The following is a 22742-nucleotide window of genomic DNA, read 5'->3' as shown; positions in this document are numbered from 1 at the left end:
AAATGCATTGAAAACGGGTTTCCTACGAGGTGTTTTCTATCGGGTGTTTGTCATAAATGTGTAGAAAACGCATTTCCTACGAAAAAACTGATGGCAAAATTTTAAGATTTTCTAGTAGTAAGGGTTGGAAATATAAGGGTTTGCTATTTTCTCTTAAAAGGCAATTAGGAAAGATAAAAAACAAAACAGTACGCTCAATCACATTAATCAATTCTTACATGCAAAATCACTATATGTCTATATTATATGTAGCACTTCAGATTTTCTAGTAGTGAGGGTTGGAAATATAAGGGTTTGCTATTTTCTCTTAAAAGGCAATTACAAAAGAAAAGAAAAACAAAACAGTACGCTCAATCACATTAATCAATTCTTACATGCAAAATCACTATATTATATGTAGCACAACACTATGAATGAAATATATCATAAAATGATACACCAACAACATATATAATCAAGTCATATATTTGACTAACTTAAGCTTTTAACTTATTATAATTAAAACCATAAAGGACCACGTTATCTGACAAATAATGTGTCCTAATCCAACCTCACAGTTACATTAATAAGCTGAAAATAACCAGATTCATTTATACGTTGAACACTTGTATGTTATTGCAAGACTTTTTAGACCATTTACGTGATCAAGAAAGAGATATCCATACATATGATATATAATATATCTAAATTCGACCAATGGCCACTGTGGCACAAAAGCTCTCGAATCACTTGAATTTGTTATTAGATGCAAAGGTTCTTTTAAGCTTGTGAGCTGCGGACGGTAACTTGACATTGGTGGCTAACCCTACCATCTCAAGAAATAGTATAAACCACCAACAAAGGTCAATCTCCCACCATTGTAACCCAAAACGAGCCGAATACTCAAACGCATGATGATTGTTATGCCATCCTTCTCCAAATGTAAACATCGCCACCCACCTACATATCCATAAAGTTTGGCTTATATCCTATATATTGTAAATGATAATATCATTAATGTTATTTAATCTTTGCACATAAGAAGGATACCAAACATAATCGTTGGTATGTGCACAAACCAAGTAAAACATACAAGTTGTTTTTGGAGAGATCACCGGTGTTCCAAACTTGGCTTCCCCATATATGACATGCCGAGTTTACTAAAAACGTCAAGTGGTAACTCACTGTGATTCTCACACCCTGCCATCATACACATATATACTTCACCAATATATGTATATATATATAAACATAAAAAAAAATTGTTCCCATTATCCTAACAAGTGTCAACAAGACAAAAAAAATACAAATGGATTTAGATAAGATAATTTATATAGGTCATAACTTGTAAGTTATGAGTCAAGTAAAGCCAGCGAAAAAACTTGAAAGAACATGAGATCAAGCTTAGCTCGTTTCAAGTTCTTTTGAACTATGCTTGTGAGTAATCTTACAAGCTCAAACTCGCTTCTTTTATACGTGTTATAAACTATTTTCTATTTATATGTATAATAATAATGTGGAGGGTTCAAATGAGAACAATTTTTTTGTAAGAAGAAAAAATAAGAAGTTTCAACCAATAAAATTGCTTTATTTTACTTCATTTAATATTTGTATTTAATTTTAATATAAGGGTATATTGGTAAACTTAATAAATCATTAATGTGTATTCTTCCCATTTAATAACTAATTAAATTAAATTTGTAACTCCTTTTCAAAATATATACTTTTCTCAAATTAAAAAAAAAAAAACCAACTTAATTTAAAGTGTAGAATAAATTACTAGTTGTGTAGGATAAATCACGAGTTGTGTAGGATATATTTCGAGGTGTATAGGATAAATTTCGACTGTGTAGGATAAAATTCTATAATGTGTAGGGTATATATAGGAAAATTTTGATACGTGTAGGTTTTGTAGAATATATGTATGATATTTAATAATTAGTTGACTAATTAATTAAAGAGAGAAAAATTAATGATATGAGTTATAAATGAAATATCATTTTACTAATATGCCATTTCTTATTTTTCTTCTTACATTAAATTTCTTCTCAAATGAACCTTCCCCTAATAATAATAATAACATATACCGCAAAGTATGTTAAATGAAGGACTTACCACAACCCAAACAAGGTAGGAAAAACCACCTAAAGCATATACCACAGCCGCAAATGCAAGTACATGATATGCATAAGTTCTTCTGATAAATCTATAGAAAGGTTGGCTCTTTAGATCTTCAACGTTTTTGCGTTCTTTGTACTGGAATCACATGAACGTAAAAATTTAAACACGATAACCATTCAATTCAAACTAATTGATGCAATTTGCGAGTTAATGTCAATGAAAAAACCTTTTCAACAATGTAGCCGCTATCAAACAGCCAACCAATGTGACTAAACCAAAACCCGTAGGTGGGAGAGTGTGGATCTTTGTCAGAGTCAACATATTGATGATGGGTCCTATGTATGCTCACCCAAAATATTGGGTCTCTCTACAATAAAATTGTATAAAAAGAACATTAAATCCTCTAGTAAGCCATGCATAAATTTTATAAAAAATGAAAAGATTGGAGAAAAACCTGAGCAGCTTGAACTCCGAAGTAAGCAAAGGTGTATTCGAGCCATTTAGGCAACTTGAGACTGCGGTGTGCTAGATTCCGGTGATACGAGAGAGTTAAACCGAGCATCCCGCATAAGGCATAGCACAAAAATGCAGCCCAAAAGGCACCCCAAGTAAATGTGAATGGTGCGAAAATCATTAAAAAGTGAACAAATACTACCCAGATGACGGTTATGATATCGACAACATTCCATTTACGACCACGAAATAGGTTCCTACTCCTCGTCACAACCACGTCGGACATAAATATTTTTTTAGGTACGGGCTCGTTTTCGCCGTCCAAACCAAAGGTTATTAGATTTCTCATCTTTGTTTGCTGATTCAAAGTACGTAGAGTGTAAGTATATATAACCACATATCATTTAATACGTTTGAAAATAGTCGTTGAAACACATGAACTGTTGTTGGAAGAGTAATAAAAGAATTGAGAGACAAAACCAAAGGGTCCTATTCCTCAGTTACCTTCGCATTAAATTATAACATTTTATGATATATATAATTTATAAAAATAATAAAATATTTTATATCTCATTCCTTATCCTCATCCCTATAACTTATTTATAAAAATAATAAAATCATCATTATTACTATTACTATATATTATTATATATATCAAACTAGTTTATGAACCCGCAAATTTCGCGGGTTGATAAAAGAAAATTTCTTCATTAATACCGCCGACATTAAATATTATTATTTTATACACGTTAAAACACAAACGAATATATTAGATTACAACGACAAATTGAAATACATGAATACGCAACGATCACGATTCGTTGAAAATCTCTATATAAATCACATTAGTTGTTTTATCTGTAGGTTTTCCGTTGTCAATTATTAGTGTTTTGACTCCATCTCATGTTTTTGCCCTTGATAAAGCAACATATAATTCAACATACAATTGTCATAATTTGAAAAGCTTTATAACCTTGATACATTAGTTTACTTGTCTATGTTTACAAAAAGATAATAAAAAGTACATAGGCTACCACTATATTTCTTCAAGTGAATTTCTTATAATTTTAAACTATGAACGTTTGTAAGTGTACTAAGTATCACAGGGTCGGTATACTATACCTTACTTGCATTAGTAATCTCCGTTCGGGTTATAGTATAATACAAAGTTGAGCGGCAGCTGATTTTGGCAGCCATCATGGATCAATGATACTTGTCTGTCTTCCTGAACATAGCAAAACAAACACACACCGCCAAGGCTTTAACTTTATGTTATGCTAAAAACAAACACAATAAGAAAAAACTTTGTGTAGAAATTATACATAGTTAAGTGGTAAAGTATTAGTTCTCACTAAAACACATTCTGAATAACACGTATTCAACCTAAACAGGCGCGTTATCTCAATTCTGAAATGGGTCAAATTAAAAGTTTTAGCTAAAAAAACAATGGGTCAACTACTGAATAGATAACATCATAAATAACATATTACTTAAACACGTACTTTATCTCAATTCTCAAATGGGTAAAACTAAAATTTTAAGCTAAAAAGATATCGGGTCAAACATGTCAAAGGTTTCCCAAACAGTACCGAACCGGTACTGAAAATCCTAAGAAATGGGTACGGTTACCGGTAGCGAAAATATCCAGTACAGTACCAGTATTTAAAGGTAAAAACCGGTACCGAAAACGCAAAATGTCGGTACCGAAAATTGAGCCGGGTTGAGAAATTCAGTACCCGGTTCCGAACCGGTACCATTTGCTCATTCCTTGATTCGTTGTTCAATTTGATGATTTTTTGGTTGGTTGTCTCACCGGTACCAAGGTTGTGGGCTAGCCGCCACCAAAAGAAAATCCATGTCCCTTTACTAACCTGCAAATCAACAATACTTGTCAAGATTAGAATATGCCAAAGGAAATAACAACGTTTAAACTATATCCAAACAAATAGTCTATAGTGTATGAAAATTTTAAATTGAAACTAAAAAATAAAGCGTATATAATTGTAGTTGTTGCAATTCAACATAATCCTACAGATTTGAAACATATCATTCTTAATCTATATGTAGACCATAATTGACAGTAAAAAGTTAATGAACACATACCAACAGGTTCTGTGGTGTTGGAGTAAGGAATGAAACTTTTGTACCATTAGACCCTTCAATTGCAACAATTAAACCATCATAATGAATAAGAATTAAAGGATCCAGTTTTGAGATCATTCAATCATGTGCCTTTGCCCATTCTTTGACCTGTACAGAATCGATCAAAATTAGCATATAGATAGTTCTTTGCATCACTTATAGCTAGTAAAAAATAAAAATAAAAACCCTGCCACGAAAACAAACATCAATCTAATTCATCCAAAGAAACAATTTTGACTACATTTGACAAAAAATGTGAATACTACCTTAACAATGATTTTTAACCTTTACCTCAACTGATTAAAAATACGCAAATTAACATATATTCAAACGAATAACCGATAGTTCAACTTTCAGTTTTGAAAATAGTTCTGTTCAGTTTCGGCATATCTCAGTATCTAACCTCCACCCCAAAAAAACCCGAACCAAACTTAGCGCAAAAAAAAAAAAGAAAAAAACTAAATAAGCACAAAAAATAAGAGACAATTATGAAGGAAAACATAACAATTGATTATTTTTTTCAAATTACTGATCTTTGTTTGACATTCATTTTCCATTCTTAAGAACATTTTTTAATTGGGACATGTGAAGTGTATTTGTTTGCCCTTTAGAAAAGTCAGCGTGAACAAATGGTCTGATTAATGAATATTTTATTGATAGAACAATAAAACTGGTAGATAAATAAGAGGCATGCTCACATAACTAAAACATGATGCATATTGAAAAAGCCTTTAGGTTTGCCGCATAAGAGTAGATAGCAAATATAAGAACAAAGAATAGTTTAATCATACTAATAACACTTATTCATCAACATATAAGAACAAAAATAAGAATGTAGGCACCCTACATTTAAATCCGACTACCTCAGCCTTCATTTACCGGCCCATCTTATCCCAAGATGTTTATTGGTTGACCCATTAACCAACCAGCCTAGCCAATCTATTTTACCACCTATAGAAAAGATTAACCGACCTCACACAATCAAGTTCCAAATACGCTGACTTAGTCAAAGCTTAAAACTTAATTTATACCGTTCAGTTAGTGATTTTAAAACCATCATTCCTTAGAATCAAACAATATGATATATGAAGAAGAATGCTCAAACCTGAATAAACAAAGCCAAATGTGGATGCATCTTTTCAAGGGCTTAGATCCAGGAATTTGGAGCAAATGTGATGTAGCATAGCTGTAAAGACCGATCACCAGAATGAAGTGAAAAAAAAAAAACTAAAGGACAACATGTTATAAGTAGCAAAATAATAGCAAAATCTTCATTATGTTTTGTGTCCATCTCAAGTTCATTGACACCCAGCCTAAACGGGTCGCCTACATTAGCAACAAAAGAGTTTGTAAATTTTTTTAGAATCAAAGAAACCACGAGCATCCATAGTGCGAAGCTTTGAACTGAATGGGTTAGAAAACTATCTAAACAAACTATCGACAACAAACACACACACACATATATATATATATATATATATATATAAAGAGACGAAAGGTGCGTCTAAATGCCAACTGGTTTATAAGAATAGCATGCTGGAGCTAAATTACCTCAAAATTAGGAAACATAATTAGAGCAACATCTTCAAGCAATTTCACAATTTACAAACTCTAAAATCCAATCTACACATGGTGAATGTAACCAAAATTTACCCTAAAAAATCACAATACAGTACATGTTTCAAACCATATCATATAAACCTAATTCCAATCAAATCAATAACATATACATATGAATAACAAAAAAATAAGCCAATAATAAACTATAAAATAATCCAAAAAACCAATAGAACATTTACCTAAGCAAAAACCATAACTTGAAAACTAACAGAGATCTGCTACCATTAAAGAAAAATCTTAGAAAATTGAAATAATTAGAAGCCAAATGGTATATAGAATCCAATCAGTGGAATCATCAAGGGAATTCGGTTCATAGCATGGTTTTGTAGAAGTTTGAAGGTCTAAAAATCGCACATATCATAATTAGGGTTTTGTAGAAACGTAAGATTATAAGATTAAAGCTTAACATACCAAGAGGGTAACGATTAGGGTGAATCAGAGATACATGAGAATCGCTTCGCTGCGAATTAGGGTTCGTGAAAAATAAATCAAGATTAAACAAATATGAAACACGAATCAATGAAAAAAACATAAGTGTATCAGATTAAGGATCGAAAATAACTTACTGTGTTGCCTTCAATCGATGATTTGAATCCTTGCTTTAGAGATCTAGGTTTGTGATTTGCAAAATAAAATATAAAGGAAAGGTTAAGGAGAGAGATGGTCGTGAGAAGAAACGTACGTGAGAAGGAAAATAGAGAAAAAGAGATTGCCGCCCAAAGATTAATTCTCTTGCTAAAGAGGATGTCCACATCATCAAAATGGTTGGCTAAAAATATGCCATGTGGCTAAGATGTATTCTTTTAGTATAGTAGATAGATGATAACATAGGTTTGCTACAGTAGTCGGGGGCATTTTCGTAATTTCATTCTTCATACAATTCCATTAACCATGCGTTTGTTATCCTACCCGGCTACCCATTCGTTCTCTCCCTACCCTCCAGAGCAGGTTACCCACCAGGTCGCCACCACAACCACTACCGACGTTCTTCCATCTGCTGATGATGAACACTGATTGGCATCGCCGTCACTACCGATCGTCTTTTATCTGCTGCTGATCATCGTTGATTAAAGCGGTCGGCTGATTCCAAACCAGGTTAGGGTAATGATTTAATTGGATGTTTGCCGAGTTCTGTTCATCGATGTTCTCATGTACATGTTTTTTAGTTGTTTCAATCTTAGGTTATTTTATTCATAAACTTAAATTTTGTTCACTTCAGGTCATCTTTGATTTACGTTTTAGTAAATTACAAACCTAACTTGGTTTTACTTTTAGGGGAATCCTAAACTTTGGTTATTGTTAGGTTTGTTATAGGTGTTTCATTGTTCGCGCCAATCGGGTTGTATAGAAAGCATTGAACCTGGTTCTCCAATTTATAAAAAGGTAGCGTAAAAAACAAAAACCTTTGAAAGAACAGTTCTTTGAAGTTGTACAGTGTTTAGCTAGAGTTTTTTCATGTTCAAGGACTGAAGTAAAATCAAATATCTGATAAAAGGGGTTTGCTACACTCAAACGAAAGCTGCCACACTTTTGTCGATAACGTGAGTTTATATTTGCTTAACATTTACATCGCCTCTATTGCTAACTCAGAAAACATACAAAACATAAAATAAAGTGTATTTTGTTTGTAAACAAATAGGTAAATGTCCACAAGAGGTCTCATACTCAGACAAACAATACAATTGGGAAGCGTCAGCTGAAAGTAGCTTGTGTATAACTAAAGAAGAAACTGACCCATAAAAGCAGCTTCGTTGTGTGACACATACAAATTAGTATGTTTTTTTCCATATAAAATTATTATCTTTCTGCATAACAAACTGCCCCATCCTAGCCCTTTTGTGAAAAAGTCCTTACTTGTGGTGTATTAGATTAAAGTTGAGTAGTTTATAATATTTAAATTATATAAAATCTTGAAACTGTTTATAAATACTTTGCTTTTTTACTATTGTTAACGCCATACCAGATCAATAGGGGTGGAGCACAAAAGAGATGCACGAGGTCGGAGCGCACCTTAGATCTTTTAGCAGTTAACTATAAGGGTCAAAAGTTATGCTATTAAGGTATGGATCTTTAATGTTTATTGACTGCATATACCAGTCTTAGTTACAGATTAGTGGTCAGTGTATCCAGATTTGCGGTTTGTTTTTTGTTATCCGAATCAGGTTAAGTATCGATTTAAGGCAAAGTAGACGTCATAGAACAAGAAGGTGCCAGCATCATAGTTATGAAGGTGTGTAAAGGTTATCTAGAAGGTTTGTTAGACCTACTGCGCCTCGTTACAGTGTCAGGTATTATAGTTAGTACCCATAAAGCGAATACTAGGACACAATTGGCGTGGCGTGACGATCAATGGGTGGTAGATGCAAAGGTAATTCATATCATCATTGATTTTTTTTTATCATTTTCTTTATTTCCACATCTAATTAATCATTTAATATACCAATCTCTGTTTATCTTCTGGGGAGAGGATCATGAGAAAACTAGATATAAATGAGAAAACTAGAAAACTAACTAAAATCCACTAAAAGGGAGAGGGAGGGAGACTTTTAATGAAGGAGGGGGGACTTTTAATGAAGGAGGGGTAAAATTGGAACAAAAAATATATAAATTTTCAAACATTTCCCATTTCTCCATACGTTATCATTTTAAAACAAAAATGGCACCATAAGATCACAAATTTTCTTATCTTTCATTCAAGTATATTCGAGCATATTTTTTATGACATAAAAAAAGATTTATGGTGTCGTCTTGTTTTCTCCACTATTATTATAGTAGTGCACATGTGCAATGTAACATGTACTACAATTGCATTACATGCTTAAAATTAGCTTTTTGAGTCTAGTTTAGCTTTTAGGGTTAGTTTTTTTGGAGGTTTAGGATTAGGATTAGGTTTTTGGGTGTGGGGGGAGGGGGGGTTTAGGTTTTTTTGGGGGTGGGGGGGGGGGGTTTAGGTTTTTTTTCGGGTTTATGTTTAGTGTTTAGTTTTAGGTTTTTGGGGGGTGGGGGGTTTAGGTTTTTGGGGGTGGGGGGTGGGGGGGTTTAGGTTTTTGGGGGGTGGGGGAGGGGGGTTTAGGTTTTTTTTTTGGGGGGGGGGGGTGGGGGGGTTTAGGTTTTTTTCGGGTTTATGTTTAGGGTTTAGTTTTAGGTTTTTGGGGGGTGGGGGGTGGGGGGTGGGGGGTTAGGCTTTTGGTGGGAGGGTGAATTTAGGTTTTGGGGGGTGGGGGTGGGGGGGGGGTTTAGGTTTTTGGGGGGTGTCGGTGGGTGGTGGGTTAAGTGGTTTAGTCTTTCCGTATTGGTGCACATGTGCAGTACAACAAAAAAATTTTTTTTTTTTTTTTTTTTTTGAAAATTTTTTTCCATACATATAAAGTAGCGATTTTTTATTAAAAAATTGTAAAAAAAAAAAAAATTGGTATTTTTTTTGGTTTTTTTTAGGTTTTTTTAGTTAGTTTTTTGGTTTTCTCATTTAAACTAGTTTTCTCATGATCCATCCCCTTATCTTCTGATTACTATATATAGATCTCAGGAAGCAATGGGGCTGAACCGATGATTTCCCAAAATGAAGAAGATTGTTTACCTGTGGAAGAGATCTTTCACGTTCGGCTCATCTCGCGGGGTATACAGGGGAAGCAAGAAAGTGAGCTGAAAGTAGCTCGTGTGTGATTAAAGAAGAAACTAACACAGAAAAGCATCTTCGCCATACGACAGATGTAACACTTCATTTGAAGGTTGTTAGTAAGTTAATATTTAAATCCTTTTTGCTTAATTAGAAATACTGCTTTAATTCTCAGCAGGGGCAAGTCACGGAATAGAAGCGTGAAGGCAAGCAGCAGCTTGAATCTTAAATGTTTGGTGATTGCATACACATCTGAATTACAAATTAGTGGTAGGTGTTTTTATATTTGCCATTTGGGAAACTGGTGCAAGATATGTACATAAACAACTCTTGTATATTTTCTGTTAAACCAAGTCCACCCATTGACCTCTCGTACGTCTCGAGTAAGTCACCCGACAAAAAAACAAATATCTACAGGCCGATTGATTTTGAATTTCATTAAGGGAAAAATGTAACCTAACGAATCGTCATCATAATAAAGCTTACTACGCCGCCACCGCAACGCCACGGGATACATCCTAGTTACTATATATTAATAAAGTAATGCAATGAACAGTTTTTTAATATATTATAATCATATATATTTTTTAATAACTTTACTATTCTAATATAAAATGATAACTAGTATTATTTTCTTTACTTTAGTGACTATATATTAATAAAGCAATGCAATGAACAGTGTTTTTAGTATATTATAATCATATATATCTTTTAATAGCTTTACTATTTTAATATAAAATGATAACTATTATTATTTTCTTTACTTTCTAAGTTGGATAAGCTTAGTGTCAACCAATACAGGTATCCAAAATATCAGTACGGTCCGGTCCATTATCGGTACATGACGGTAAAAATCGGCACCAGCCTGATACAGAAAACGCCAAAAGTCGGTACTGGATTGAGTTTGAAAATCTTTTAGTTCGGGAAATTTGGTACTGCTACACGGTACCATTTGCTCATCCATGATCACGCCTGTCGTACAAACAACAACGGTATCGTACAACTTTTTCTTGTTGATTTCCTTCAACTTTTAATGATTTCTTTTTTTTAGTTTCAGGGGTGGCAACCGATACCCAAAATACCGGTTACGGTATCGGTATATGAAGGTAAAAATCGGTAGCGAACCGGTACCAGGAACGCCAAAAATCGGTACCGAATTGGTGCTTAGGATCATTCGGTTTGGGAAATTCGGTACTGGTACCCAGTACTATTTGTTCATCTCTGACCATGGGATTCATACGAATAACATCATTAACATACAACTTTTTTGGTTGATTTTCTTTCGATTATTTTTTACTGTTTTTTTACATTTTCTTTTTACTCTTGTTAGTGGTTCCATGTGCAACGCACTCGTAGTGATTTCAAAACACATATAAACACGGACTAAATAACAAAAGAAGTTTGCCGCAACGCGGCGAGGGTATAAACCTAGTTACCTAAATTTAATAATAACGATTTAACAATGACATATATTATTTATAAAAATAATAAAATATTTAATATCTCATTCCTTATATCCTCATCTCTATATTTATTTATAAAAATAATAAAATTATCATTACCTAAATTTTAGAGTAAACTGCCAAAATGGTCCTTGAGGTTTAGTCACTTGTGTCACTTTAGTCCAAAACTCAAACCTTTTGAATCTGGTCCCTGTGCTTTCAATTTTGTTGCCTTTTTCATCCAAAAGTAAAATCTGGTTAGATTTTTCAGCGAGTAAATTACGTTTTTGGCCCCTGTGGTTATATCACTTTTACTATATTAGCCCAAAATAAGATTTTTTAACATATGTGCCCCCATGGTTTCTATAACTAACTATTTTGTCCCTTGAGTCTAACTCAACCCCAAACCCTGGTTAATTATTAGTCACATGACATGCACATGATGGGTAAATTGGTAATTCCCCCTCCCCTTTACTCATAAAGTCAGTAACACACTCCAAAACTCCACCACCACCGTACCTCCACCACCACATACCCCCAACCCCACCACCAGAACCCCACTAGCCAAACAACATTTTACAGCCGCAATAGAACTTAATGACGTAATTCTAAAGGGGTACGGTGCCCGTGCAAGCGCCTGCTAGTATTTCTTCGATTAGGGTTTCGGAGTGTTGGTACCGCTTGTTATTGATTGTGATTTGGAGGATGGTGAGGTAGGTAGTGGAGGTGTGCTTGTAGTTGTGTTGTTGATCGGTCTAACGGAAGATGTGGAAAGCGAGATCCGGGTCGGGTTGGGAACGGAGGGCTTCGACGACGTCGTATTGGGTAAATCCGGATTTGAGGGTTTGGAGACATGTTTTGAATTGTTTGGCTAGTGGGGTTCTGGTGGTGGGGTTGGGGGTATGTGGTGGTGGAGGTACGGTGGTGGTGGAGTTTTGGAGTGTGTTACTGACTTTATGAGTAAAGGGGAGGGGAAATTACCAATTTACCCATCATGTGCATGTCATATGACTAATAATTAACTAGGGTTTGGGGTTGAGTTAGACTCGGGGGCCAAAATAGTTAATTATAAAGACCATGGGGGCACATATGTTAAAAAATCTTATTTTAGGCTAATATAGTAAAAGTGATATAACCACATGGGCCAAAAACGTAATTTACTCTTTTTCAGCTAATATCCAGCTTTTTTTGTATTTTTTCTCGCTTTTAATGAAGGGTAAAATGGTCCAATTTTTTTAATTTTTTATAATAAAACGTTAAAAGACTGTTTTGCCCTTCATTAAAGAGAGAAAAAGACAAAAAAAAGTTGGATGTTAACTGAAAAATCTGACCAAATTTTGATTTCGGATGAAAATGACAACAAAATTGAAACCATAGGGACCCAGATCAAAAAGTTTGTGTTTTGGAATAAAGTGGCAAAAGTGACCGAATCTCAGGAACCATTTTCGCAGTTTACTCAAATTTATATTTCATTTTCTAATACCTCCCACATCCAATTACATCCCTAAAAATACGAGAATTCACTGTAGCATTAGCTTTCCCCGAGGATTCACTTTAGTTTTCTCTAAATAGTATAGGAATGAGAAATGAGATGGAGTCGTTTATCGGTTTTTGTTGATTTTCCTAAATTTTAAGAATGGGGATGTGGAATGGATTGGGAGTGCTCTTAACTCGCCTCTGCTAACCTAATTTAATATCTATTTTTTTTGAACCGCAAAACTCCTATTGATAATAATACAAAATCGGGCCGGCAGGAAACTGGAACCCGAACTTACAATATTACATCTCGAATGTTAAACTCACACCATCTATCTCAATCAAGATTAACATACTTTGATCTATTAGTAATCCAAAGAAAAGTATTTTATTTTATGAGGTCCGCCGTTGAAATTGATGGAGTTATCGTTGAAAGTCTTCTTGTTTATTGCCTTCCATATCTCCCACGCCGTGACTAAGAGGATCCCGCCAATAATCTTCTTCCAATCTTTCGACCCGTTCATCCCCGTTGCCAAGTCGAGAAGCTCTTGAATAGACAAATCTCTATTTGGAAACGGTATTTTAATCCAAACAAGAATCGTCCACCAAATTGACTTCGCAATGCAACAATCCCAAATGACATGATAGTCGGCTTCTTCCCTTAGGCCGCATCTGGAACATAGCTTATCCGGAAGAAAAACACCTCTATTTGCCAAGCTCTCTTTTGACGGAATTCTATTTAGCACGGCTCTCCACCCGAAAATATTGATTTTCGATGGGACCCAATTGTTCCATATCCTCCAAATATCATCGTCTTCTGGGTTTTTTACTCGTACATCCTTTTTTCTAAGCCACGCGACAGTTAAGGTGTCTCGGTCTTCTCCGTTCCACGTCCAAAAATCCGAACCGCTATGAAAATTGATGTTGCTAGTACCTGTTGTAGCTCCAAAAGCTTGTTCGTTTCAGCGCCATCTTTGAGGTTTCTACTCCACTGCCAATTCCATTGAGTTTGCTGCCCCTTGACCATATAATCTTTAATTTTGGCTTCTTTGTTTTGAGCCAAATTAAAGAGTTCTTTGAAGCTTTCTTTTAATGGACCATTTCCCACCCAGTTATCAATCCATAAAAGGATCAAGTTGCCCTCTCCAGCCCTTCTTTTTAAATTATCTGAGTGACATGTTGAGTTTTGTAAAGTCTTTTTCCACAGCTCCTATATCCCTCCACACACCTGCAATTCTTTTATTAAAATTGAAGGAGTAAAATCTGTTTTTCACACCTTATGTATAGCCTTGATAACTCGAACCCAAAGAGCGTCTTCATTCTCTTTTAATTTCCACCACCATTTTGCTAACAAAGCTAAATTAAGGCTTCAAATTATGTAATTTAGGCATTAAGTTCTTGTTAGATTTACACATTTTTATATGGGGAGTTAATAAGAAGTGTGATTCAAGGGGAATTAGCCAGATTAGCCAAAGAATGGTCAACTTTTTAAAAATAACCAATGATTGCCACGTGTCCGGTTGAGATGTTTTTATTGTTTTCTTAGCTGAGCCTTTTCAACATGGCTTAAGCCTTTTCAGTGTAGCGGCTTGAGAACTTTCAACACGACTTGAGATCTTTCAACACGGCTTGAGAACTTTCAACACGGCTTGGCTTGGCTTGAGAACATTCAACACGACTTGAGAACTTTCAACACGGCTTGAGATCTTTCAGTGTAGTGGCTTAGCTTGACTTAGGATCTTTCAACATGGCTTGAGATCCTTCAACATAGTTTAAATATTAACAAATAATTTAAAAAAATCTAACGTGAGAACTTGAAATTTCGATTAAAAAAATCTAAAAGTTTTTAACTTGAAAATAAAAAATATTTAACTTGAAAATAAAAATTTACTAGGTTAGAACCATGTGTATTACACGGGTTAAATAAATGTAATTTTTATACAAAATAATAAAAAATATAACTTTAAAAACCTCATGTATTGTACGAGTTGAATATGTGTATTACACGGGTACAATACACAAGTTTTTTAAAGATATTACTTTTTTACGATACACTAGTTTTTTAAAGATATTACATTTTTATTATTTAGTATACAAAATTACATTTATTTAACCCGTGTAACACACCGAGTTTTAAAGGTATAACTTTTTTTTAATTATTTTGTATATAAAATTACATTTATTAACTCGTACAATACACAAGATTCTTAAATATATAACTTTTTTATTACTTAATATATAAAATTACATTTATTCAACTCGTGTAATACATGAGGTTTTTAAAGTTCTATTTTTTTATTATTTAGTATAAAAATTACATTTATTTAACCGGTGTAATACACGGGGTTCTAACCTAGTAATTTTTATTTTCAAGTTAAATATTTATTATTTTCAAGTTAAAACTTTCAGATTTTTTTAATTGAGATTTTCAAGTTCTCACATTTAATTGAGTTTTTTTTTTAATTATTCGTTTATATTTTTAGTTATTCGTTTATATTTAAACTATGTTGAAAGATCTCAAGCCGTGTTGAAAGTTCTCAACCTGTGTTGAAAGATCTTAAGCCAAGCCAAGCCGCTACACTGAAAGATCTCAAGCCGTGTTGAAAGTTCTCAAGCCGTGTTGAAAGTTCTCAAGCCGTGTTGAAAGATCTCAAGCCATGTTGAAAGTTCTCAAGCCGTTACACTGAAAAGGCTTAAGCCATGTTGAAAAGGCTCGGCTAAGAAAACAATAAAAAAATCTCAACCGGACACGTGGCAATCATTGGTTGGTTGACTTGAAAGGATTTTTTTAAGCCATTTCAGCTGCTTGAAGCGGCTCGTTGAGACGTTTCCAATGGCTATTTTTGAAAAGTTGACTATTCTTTGGCTAATCTTTCTGTTTCCCCATGATTCAATCTAGTGATTTTCATTCGTGATCCCTATTACGATAAGGCTATGCGCTGTGGTGTTTATCCTAAATTTCATCTCAACGCCACATTGGCATCCTCTTCTACCCTTTCCCTCCATCTTCATCAAGTGGCATGGGGCCAATGAGGTGGTGGTGGAGTGGTAAGGGAGAGACTTGTTGTTCTAAGGGAACCAGGTTCGATGTCACACCCCAACAGATGGCGGAATCATCGGGGCGCGGCACTAGGCGAATCAGATTGCTCAAGAGAATCCATTACAACTATATCGCGATAATATTTATTACATTCGTTATCCCATACTAACAAATAATACAATCACGTAAGTTATCACAGATTTCTTGTCCTCTCGAACAGTAAAAATCCGACAACCTAGATTTTAGGCGAGTTTCTAGACTTCCTAGCTTGATTTGATGTTGATAGCGATCTAACCTGCAACATACGTTAAAACAACGTCAATACAAAAGTATTGGCGAGTATACAAGTTTTGATAGAGTAGCGTAAAAATAGTTAAAAGTGCTGCGAATTACCAAATACATAGACGTGATACCACAATATACATGCAAAAAGACAAATACTACCAGCTAAGTCACTCGAGCTGCGATTGCGATTGCTATTCATCCTAACTAGACCTCGTCGGGTGCTATAGTACTATACTAGTTAAGGCGGGACCTCACGAGTATAAGTTCTAACGCATATGTAACTAGCATCACGTATAAATATGCATAACAGTCATTCGCAAGTGATAGATAGTTTGATTAATTCGTTTTGATAAATTCAATTGAATAGGAATGTATGTTACACCCAAAATGCGATAAAAAGGGGTTCGAGTATACTCACAGTGCGTACTCAGCGAGAACACAACTTGATTGGATCGGTTGAGAGCACGTTTGTGTTAGCCTAAACATGGAATGGTATCGTAAGTGATGCACAGTGTGCTAAACGTGATGAGTCGAGTAATCGGCCTACTGGCAATCCGATCGGGTGTCAATCCGGTCGGATGAGCTTATCCGGTCGGATGAGCTGATCTGGTCGGATGACCTTACCTGGTCGGATGACCTTATCCGGTCGGATGACCTTATTTGGTCGGATGAGCTTATCCGGTCGGATGACCTTATTCGGTCGGACGAGGTTATCCGGTCGGATGAGGTTATCCGGTCGGATGGTCTGTTCGGTCAGACGACATCGAAATTGGTGGACAGTTCGTTCCAACATCCTGGTCAACTATACTTGATGGTTTTTGGAAAGAATACGAGTGGTTTGACTGAGACGGCATGACATTGTGTTGAACAACCGAAATTCTATCAACTCCGACCCGTTCTAACAGCCGTGAACCACCCCGTTATGTCAGATACGGCCGTTCTTGACGTTTTTCCATGTTTAACCCAAAATCACACAACACTTTGATTAGATACATAGATTTTAGGTGAGATTGTTATAAAAACATGTGAAAATCACTCAGATCTGAGTTGTTCATGATGAAATGAGGTCACACTTTGAAGTTCATATGAACTCTTGACGACGTCATCTTAGAACATCTCAAATCAGTAGATTTCACGGTTAAAATTTGATTTTTAAAAGATAGAAAGGTGGAGAATTGAGTGGAGATCATAGAAGTACAAGATTTAGGTTGAGATCTTACCAAAATCACGAGGAATCGAGAGAAAAGGGGCCGAGAGCGTTCTGGGCGAGTGAAGGCTATCACATCACTGTTCAAGTGAAGTGGCAGGGCTATTTATAGGCAAGAGAGGGGGAGGAGGTGCAGTGATCTGGGTCGGATGGGCAGTCCGTTCGGATAGCCAATCCGTTCGGATGGCAATCCGTCCGGATAGCCAATCCATTCGGATAGCCTATCCGTCAGGATGGCAATCCGTCAGGATGGCCAATCCGTCAGGATAGCCTATCCGTTCGGATGGGCAACCTGGTTGGAAACTTTGGTACGAAGAATTTTATTGGTTCAATTTATATGGCGAGCGTTGCGATAGTTTTGGTTACACATTTCCCTATATTTATTTATCATATTGTATATATATATATATATATATAATTAATCACAGGGGGTCGTATGTACATATCTGTATATCAAAGTTGCGATACAATAACCGGGTTTCGTTTTGATTACGTGTTACTTGCGACGCTTCACGGCGATCGAGGAGGGTTGAATAGGTCCTCACCCAACGTCATCGTGAACGTTAATGCGTGATGCGATGTGCGTTTTTGAGTAATGAGTTGCACTGCGACACATCACGGCTATCAAGGAGGATAGAATTGGTCCTCACTCGACATCTTTATGATTGTCAGCGAGTACAATATGATGTGATAGTGATAAAATATGCGATAGTATGCGAAAATATTGCAATATAGCAATGTAACCGATATAGGTATATGATCCGAATCTCTGGTGCTAGGCGTAACGAGTATAACGAGTAGTAATAACGCACGAACGTGCGGGTTGTTACAGTCTCCCCTGCTTTAGGAAATTTCGTCCCGAAATTAATCCACAAGAAGGGTCGCGAGAGTTGATGCGAATGAGAGTAGCGATTAAAAGCGACGAGTTAGCGAGCGATCGATTGAGTATACACATGCGAGGGCATTGCGAAGGCTAAGCGAGAGCGACGAGTCAAAGCGATTCGTACAGTCAAAGGTGATAACACACACAAGAATGCGATTTCCAAAGCATTTTAAATTCTTGGAAGTCGATTAATTAAGAAAAACTTGCTTAAGAAAATCTTTTCACAGTGCGGCGTTAACTGTAGCGATGTTCACACCAGCACAATGAGAAGGGTTTTGTTAGGTTATTAAAAGGTTTTAAAGTGATTAAAGCTCGTCTTATGAAATTTTCTCGCCACACGGCGTTGACTTGAGTCGATTGTCACACCAGTGTCTCAAGAAAATCTCGTTTTATACAAAGGTTTTGATTAGTTTTTAGAAAAAGTTTTGTAAGAAAAGGTCAGTTTTAAAATTTGTGTAAACATGGCCTTTTAATTATACCAAAAAAAAATTAAATTTAAGGTCGGCCCCACATGGCACTTTCCCACGAAAGTTCTACAATATGGCTAAAACACTTATATATAGGAAGTACCAGCGGCATATCCACCATGTTTTATTCATATGGCTTCCGTCTCGTGAGGCAGTGTCATCCGTGTCGACATAGTACAGACAGAATTGCGATGACTTGATCCAAACGAGAAGGGTTGGATTAAGTCTTGAAAGGGCGAACTGAGCGATGAAGTCGTTTTCGAACTCAGTTCAGCGATACAAGTGAGGTAATTAATCGATTGATATCACAACATAACACAATAAGCGAAAGCGGCGACGATAAGTGAAAAGCGATAAGCAAAAAGCGAAAAGCGATGAGCGATAGCGTCAAGTGATAGCGACAACCGTCGAGTGATAAGCGACAGTCGATGCATTGCAAGCGATGGAGACTTGCGATTCGATTAGATTTAATAACACCACAGTTTTAAACTAAGACTAGCCCACATGGCCTTTTTCCACGAAAGTCTGCTGATACGGCTAAAACACCACCATGTCTTAGCCCTATTAGTTTCGTCTCGTGAAGCAAGGTCGTGAGTGCTAACATAACGCAGATAACACAGATAACACAAATAGCGATGGCAGTAAGCGATGAAAATATCGAAGCGATGAGATAGGTGCAAGAAGCGTTACGGCGAAAAGCGACGAGTGACGTGTGACACTCGTCAAGCAAGTCACGATACGCGATTCTCAGCAAGCGATACACAGTAGCGGTAAGCGATAGAGCGATACACGCGTAATAAGCGATGCATAACAAGTGACACACACACATAAGCGATTAAGCGAGAACACACTAAAAGTGATAGCGATTCACACAATAAGCTATAACCAGCGGTAGAGATTGCGAGATACGCACAATATGCGATTGCGATTTCGAGCCACATAATAAGCGTTTGAGATTGTGAATACACACTAAGCGATAGCGCGAGACACATAATATACGATTGCGATTTGCGAGATAGATTCTAGCGATAATGCGATTGCGAGCGTGTTGACTTACGAATAGTCTGGCGATTACACGCCTTGAGTTGCGATTGAGATTGTTACGCCTTGCGATGTATAGTTTAGTGTGTCGAAAATAACCACAATAGTATAATAGGTCTACGTTCCAACTCCACATGGCACTTTCTTCACAAAACTCCGGTTAGCATGGCAAAGCACCGTCATGTTTCAACCATACGCCTTCGTTCCGTGAATAGATGTCACACTTCGTCAGACATGGTCAAATCGCTTATATATAGGAAGTACCAGCGGCGTATCCACCACGCTTAACCATGCCCTGAACGTTAAGGCATCATTGAAACTCACTACGATCTCCGTTCACTAGCCAAAATAATCCGTGTGCACCCGTGATTAATTTGATTCTTGCACGTTTATCGTACCTTATCTCAAGAACGCATAATAGGGGTAAAATACGTTATATAGTACATAGTGCTAGCATTTAGATTGTGTGCGAGTATAAGAGAGAAATAGAATCCACATGCGTCGAGAGATAGAATAAGTTCCACACATAAAAGAGATTGACAGCGATAAGTCGTATTATTACAACAACATTAGTAGCAAAATAACGTTGCTGTGGAGGACTTCTGCGGGACTGCGGTTGCTGCTGAAATTCCTCAAGGTTGCGGTCTTATGCGACAGTGTTGCGTAAGATGACCATACCAGTTGCAATTTGCGCAATAGCGACAGTTAGTTTCCGGCGGGTGATGATACGTACATGTGAGACACAGGGGATGAGCTCCGTTGTAGGCGCGCTTCAAGTGAACTAGAGCTGCTCGGGGAGGTTCTGGTTGCAACAATCCAGTTGTTGAAGAGTCTGGGTTCATGGTCTTTCGTTTATGGCTGGGCTGAGTTTCCTAAGATGATGCAGTGTTGTCGGCGGATTCGTCTGATGATCCGCTGGAGGTATCGTCGGAGGGATCTTCAGAAGAACCGTCGGTAGAATCACTAGAAGAATTGTTGGATGAATCGATGATGATTGCTTGGTGAGCTTGTTTGACAGGATTATTAGAGAAAAACCCGTCTAAGGCTCGTTTACTGTTGATTTCTGCGGCCAGGCGATAGGCTTCTTCGATGGTAGCAGGTCTTGCAGCTTCGACAAAATCACCCACACACTCAGGCAAGCCGCGAATGTACTTCGGGATGGCTTTTTCTGAAGTGTTGACTTGACTTGGGCAGATTACGCTAAGCTGTTTGAACCTTGCGGTGTAGCCAGCATTGTCACTTCCGTCTTGCTTGATTTCCCAAAATTCATTCTCTAGCTTCTGAACTTCGTGGGGCGGGCAGTACTCTTCCTTCATGAGTTCCTTCAGCTCATCCCAGGAGAGGGCATAAGCTGCGGAGATCCCACGTTTGTTACGTTCGGCGGTCCACCAATCGAGTGCTCGCGATTGAAATACTCTGGTAGCGCAAGAAGTACGAAAACCATCGGGACACTCACTCTGTCGAAAGGTAACTTCGATAGAATTGAACCACTTGAGTAATTGGGACACACCTCCTTCACCCGTGAACTCCATTGGTTCACAGGCCTTGAAGTGTTTGTAGAGGAAAGCAGATTGCGGCGCTTCCGTCTTAGAGTCCTCCGAGGTTCGAGAGTTGCTGAGAGAGTGCACCTGAGCGACAATTTGAGGAATGACTTGCCACTTCCTTGGCCACAAGTGAGGCACCTCTTATCGGCGCTTCGTTTGGCTCTTCTCCAAGCTGTTCGTCTCGAGGTAGGGTTGTTGGAAGGCATCTAAACAGAGAAATATTTGGAGTGAGATTCAATCATAATGATTTTTGAGTTTGCGAAGCGATTGGGCGCGATCAAAACTTGTAGCGTGCAATATAATAGATTTCACACAGGAGACACGAGATTCCTAAGTTCTCACACAATGATTTGCTTGTATTTACATATAGATAGTTGTAGTTCATACCTACCCACATACATATCGGTGTAGAATACGCGAGGACGGGATGGGAGGGAGAGAGCGAGAGCGCAAGCGAGTAATTAGACATTAGTTTTGTTGCGATCATTCGGTCTTCGTTTTAGATTGCGATGGCTGTGCGAGTTGTGCGTTTTGTAAAACAAGGAGCGAAAATTGATAAATTGAGAAATCGATAAGGCGTAAAATAAACACATAAAGCGTAGTTAAGTTCATTAAAGCGTAAAACCGGCGAGTCGTAGGCTTAGTAAAGTAATCGGAGTGCCTCGGGTGTTTAGGCGTCGACTACCCAAGGTAACTCAACTATACCTAACAAGTTCGTTGCACGCGCGTTGACCTAGAAGACTTATGCTTCCACTAGGATGCAGCTCATGGCTTCGTCTTCCTAGTCATCGCGTGGCTCGAGTCGTTGTTATGGTCGAGTCCTTGGTGAGAGCTTTTCGAAAACCATTTTAGAGAGTGGAACGGTTTATTAAGATACGGGTTTCACCCCTGACTTAACAGCTTTGTTCCCAATTGTGGTTGTGCTCATCGAATAAATCCGAGAGTTCCACTAGAATTTTCGAAATGGAGGCTTTCGTCGAGATGTGGATGTCACTCCTAGCTCGATGAAAGGTTCTCGTGCTAGAAAAATGCGCTGAGTGAGCGATCTCATCGAGAGTTCTTGGTTTTCACACCTGGTCTCGACTGGATCACTCGGTTTTGTTATGCGAGTATTTTTGAAAACGTGTGCATTGTGTCAGCCTTAAGAAAGGCTAAGTAGTATTCAGCCTTAGGAAAGGATTCTTCGTGTGAGACTGTAGTACGTGGTGTTCACACAAAGTTGTAGTTCTTAGCAATTTCGTTCGAGAGTATTAAGTAGGCCCAATACAAACCCTATTGGGTTCGTACGAGTCGGCCTGTGGGTACTTAGACTATAGACTAGGTAAGTTTCTAAGACGTCGACCCGGACTAGGTCGAGTCTCACCTAATTCCTATAGTTATGGCTCTGATACCAATCTGTCTAATTCCTATAGTTATGGCTCTGATA

The 22742-nt window shown here is 37.0% G+C and overlaps 1 protein-coding gene across 1 annotated transcript; it reads right to left on the bottom strand.

Annotated features, from left to right (window-relative positions):
- Positions 1-466: 466 nt before the first annotated feature.
- LOC110910086 (palmitoyl-monogalactosyldiacylglycerol delta-7 desaturase, chloroplastic) lies at positions 467-2930 on the bottom strand. The gene is made up of 5 exons (XM_022154804.2): positions 2555-2930; positions 2327-2467; positions 2095-2235; positions 1073-1179; positions 467-939 (listed from the first exon to the last, which is right to left on the bottom strand). The coding sequence occupies exons 1-5, from the start codon at positions 2900-2902 to the stop codon at positions 726-728; spliced, it is 951 nt and encodes a 316-aa protein (XP_022010496.1). The 5' UTR covers positions 2903-2930; the 3' UTR covers positions 467-725.
- Positions 2931-22742: the final 19812 nt, after the last annotated feature.

The sequence above is a fragment of the Helianthus annuus genome, chromosome 2, assembly GCF_002127325.2.
Source record: "Helianthus annuus cultivar XRQ/B chromosome 2, HanXRQr2.0-SUNRISE, whole genome shotgun sequence".
In the NCBI taxonomy this organism is placed as follows: domain Eukaryota; kingdom Viridiplantae; phylum Streptophyta; class Magnoliopsida; order Asterales; family Asteraceae; genus Helianthus; species Helianthus annuus.
Note: the sequence above shows the minus strand (reverse complement) of the source record. Positions and strands in the feature narration are given on the sequence as shown.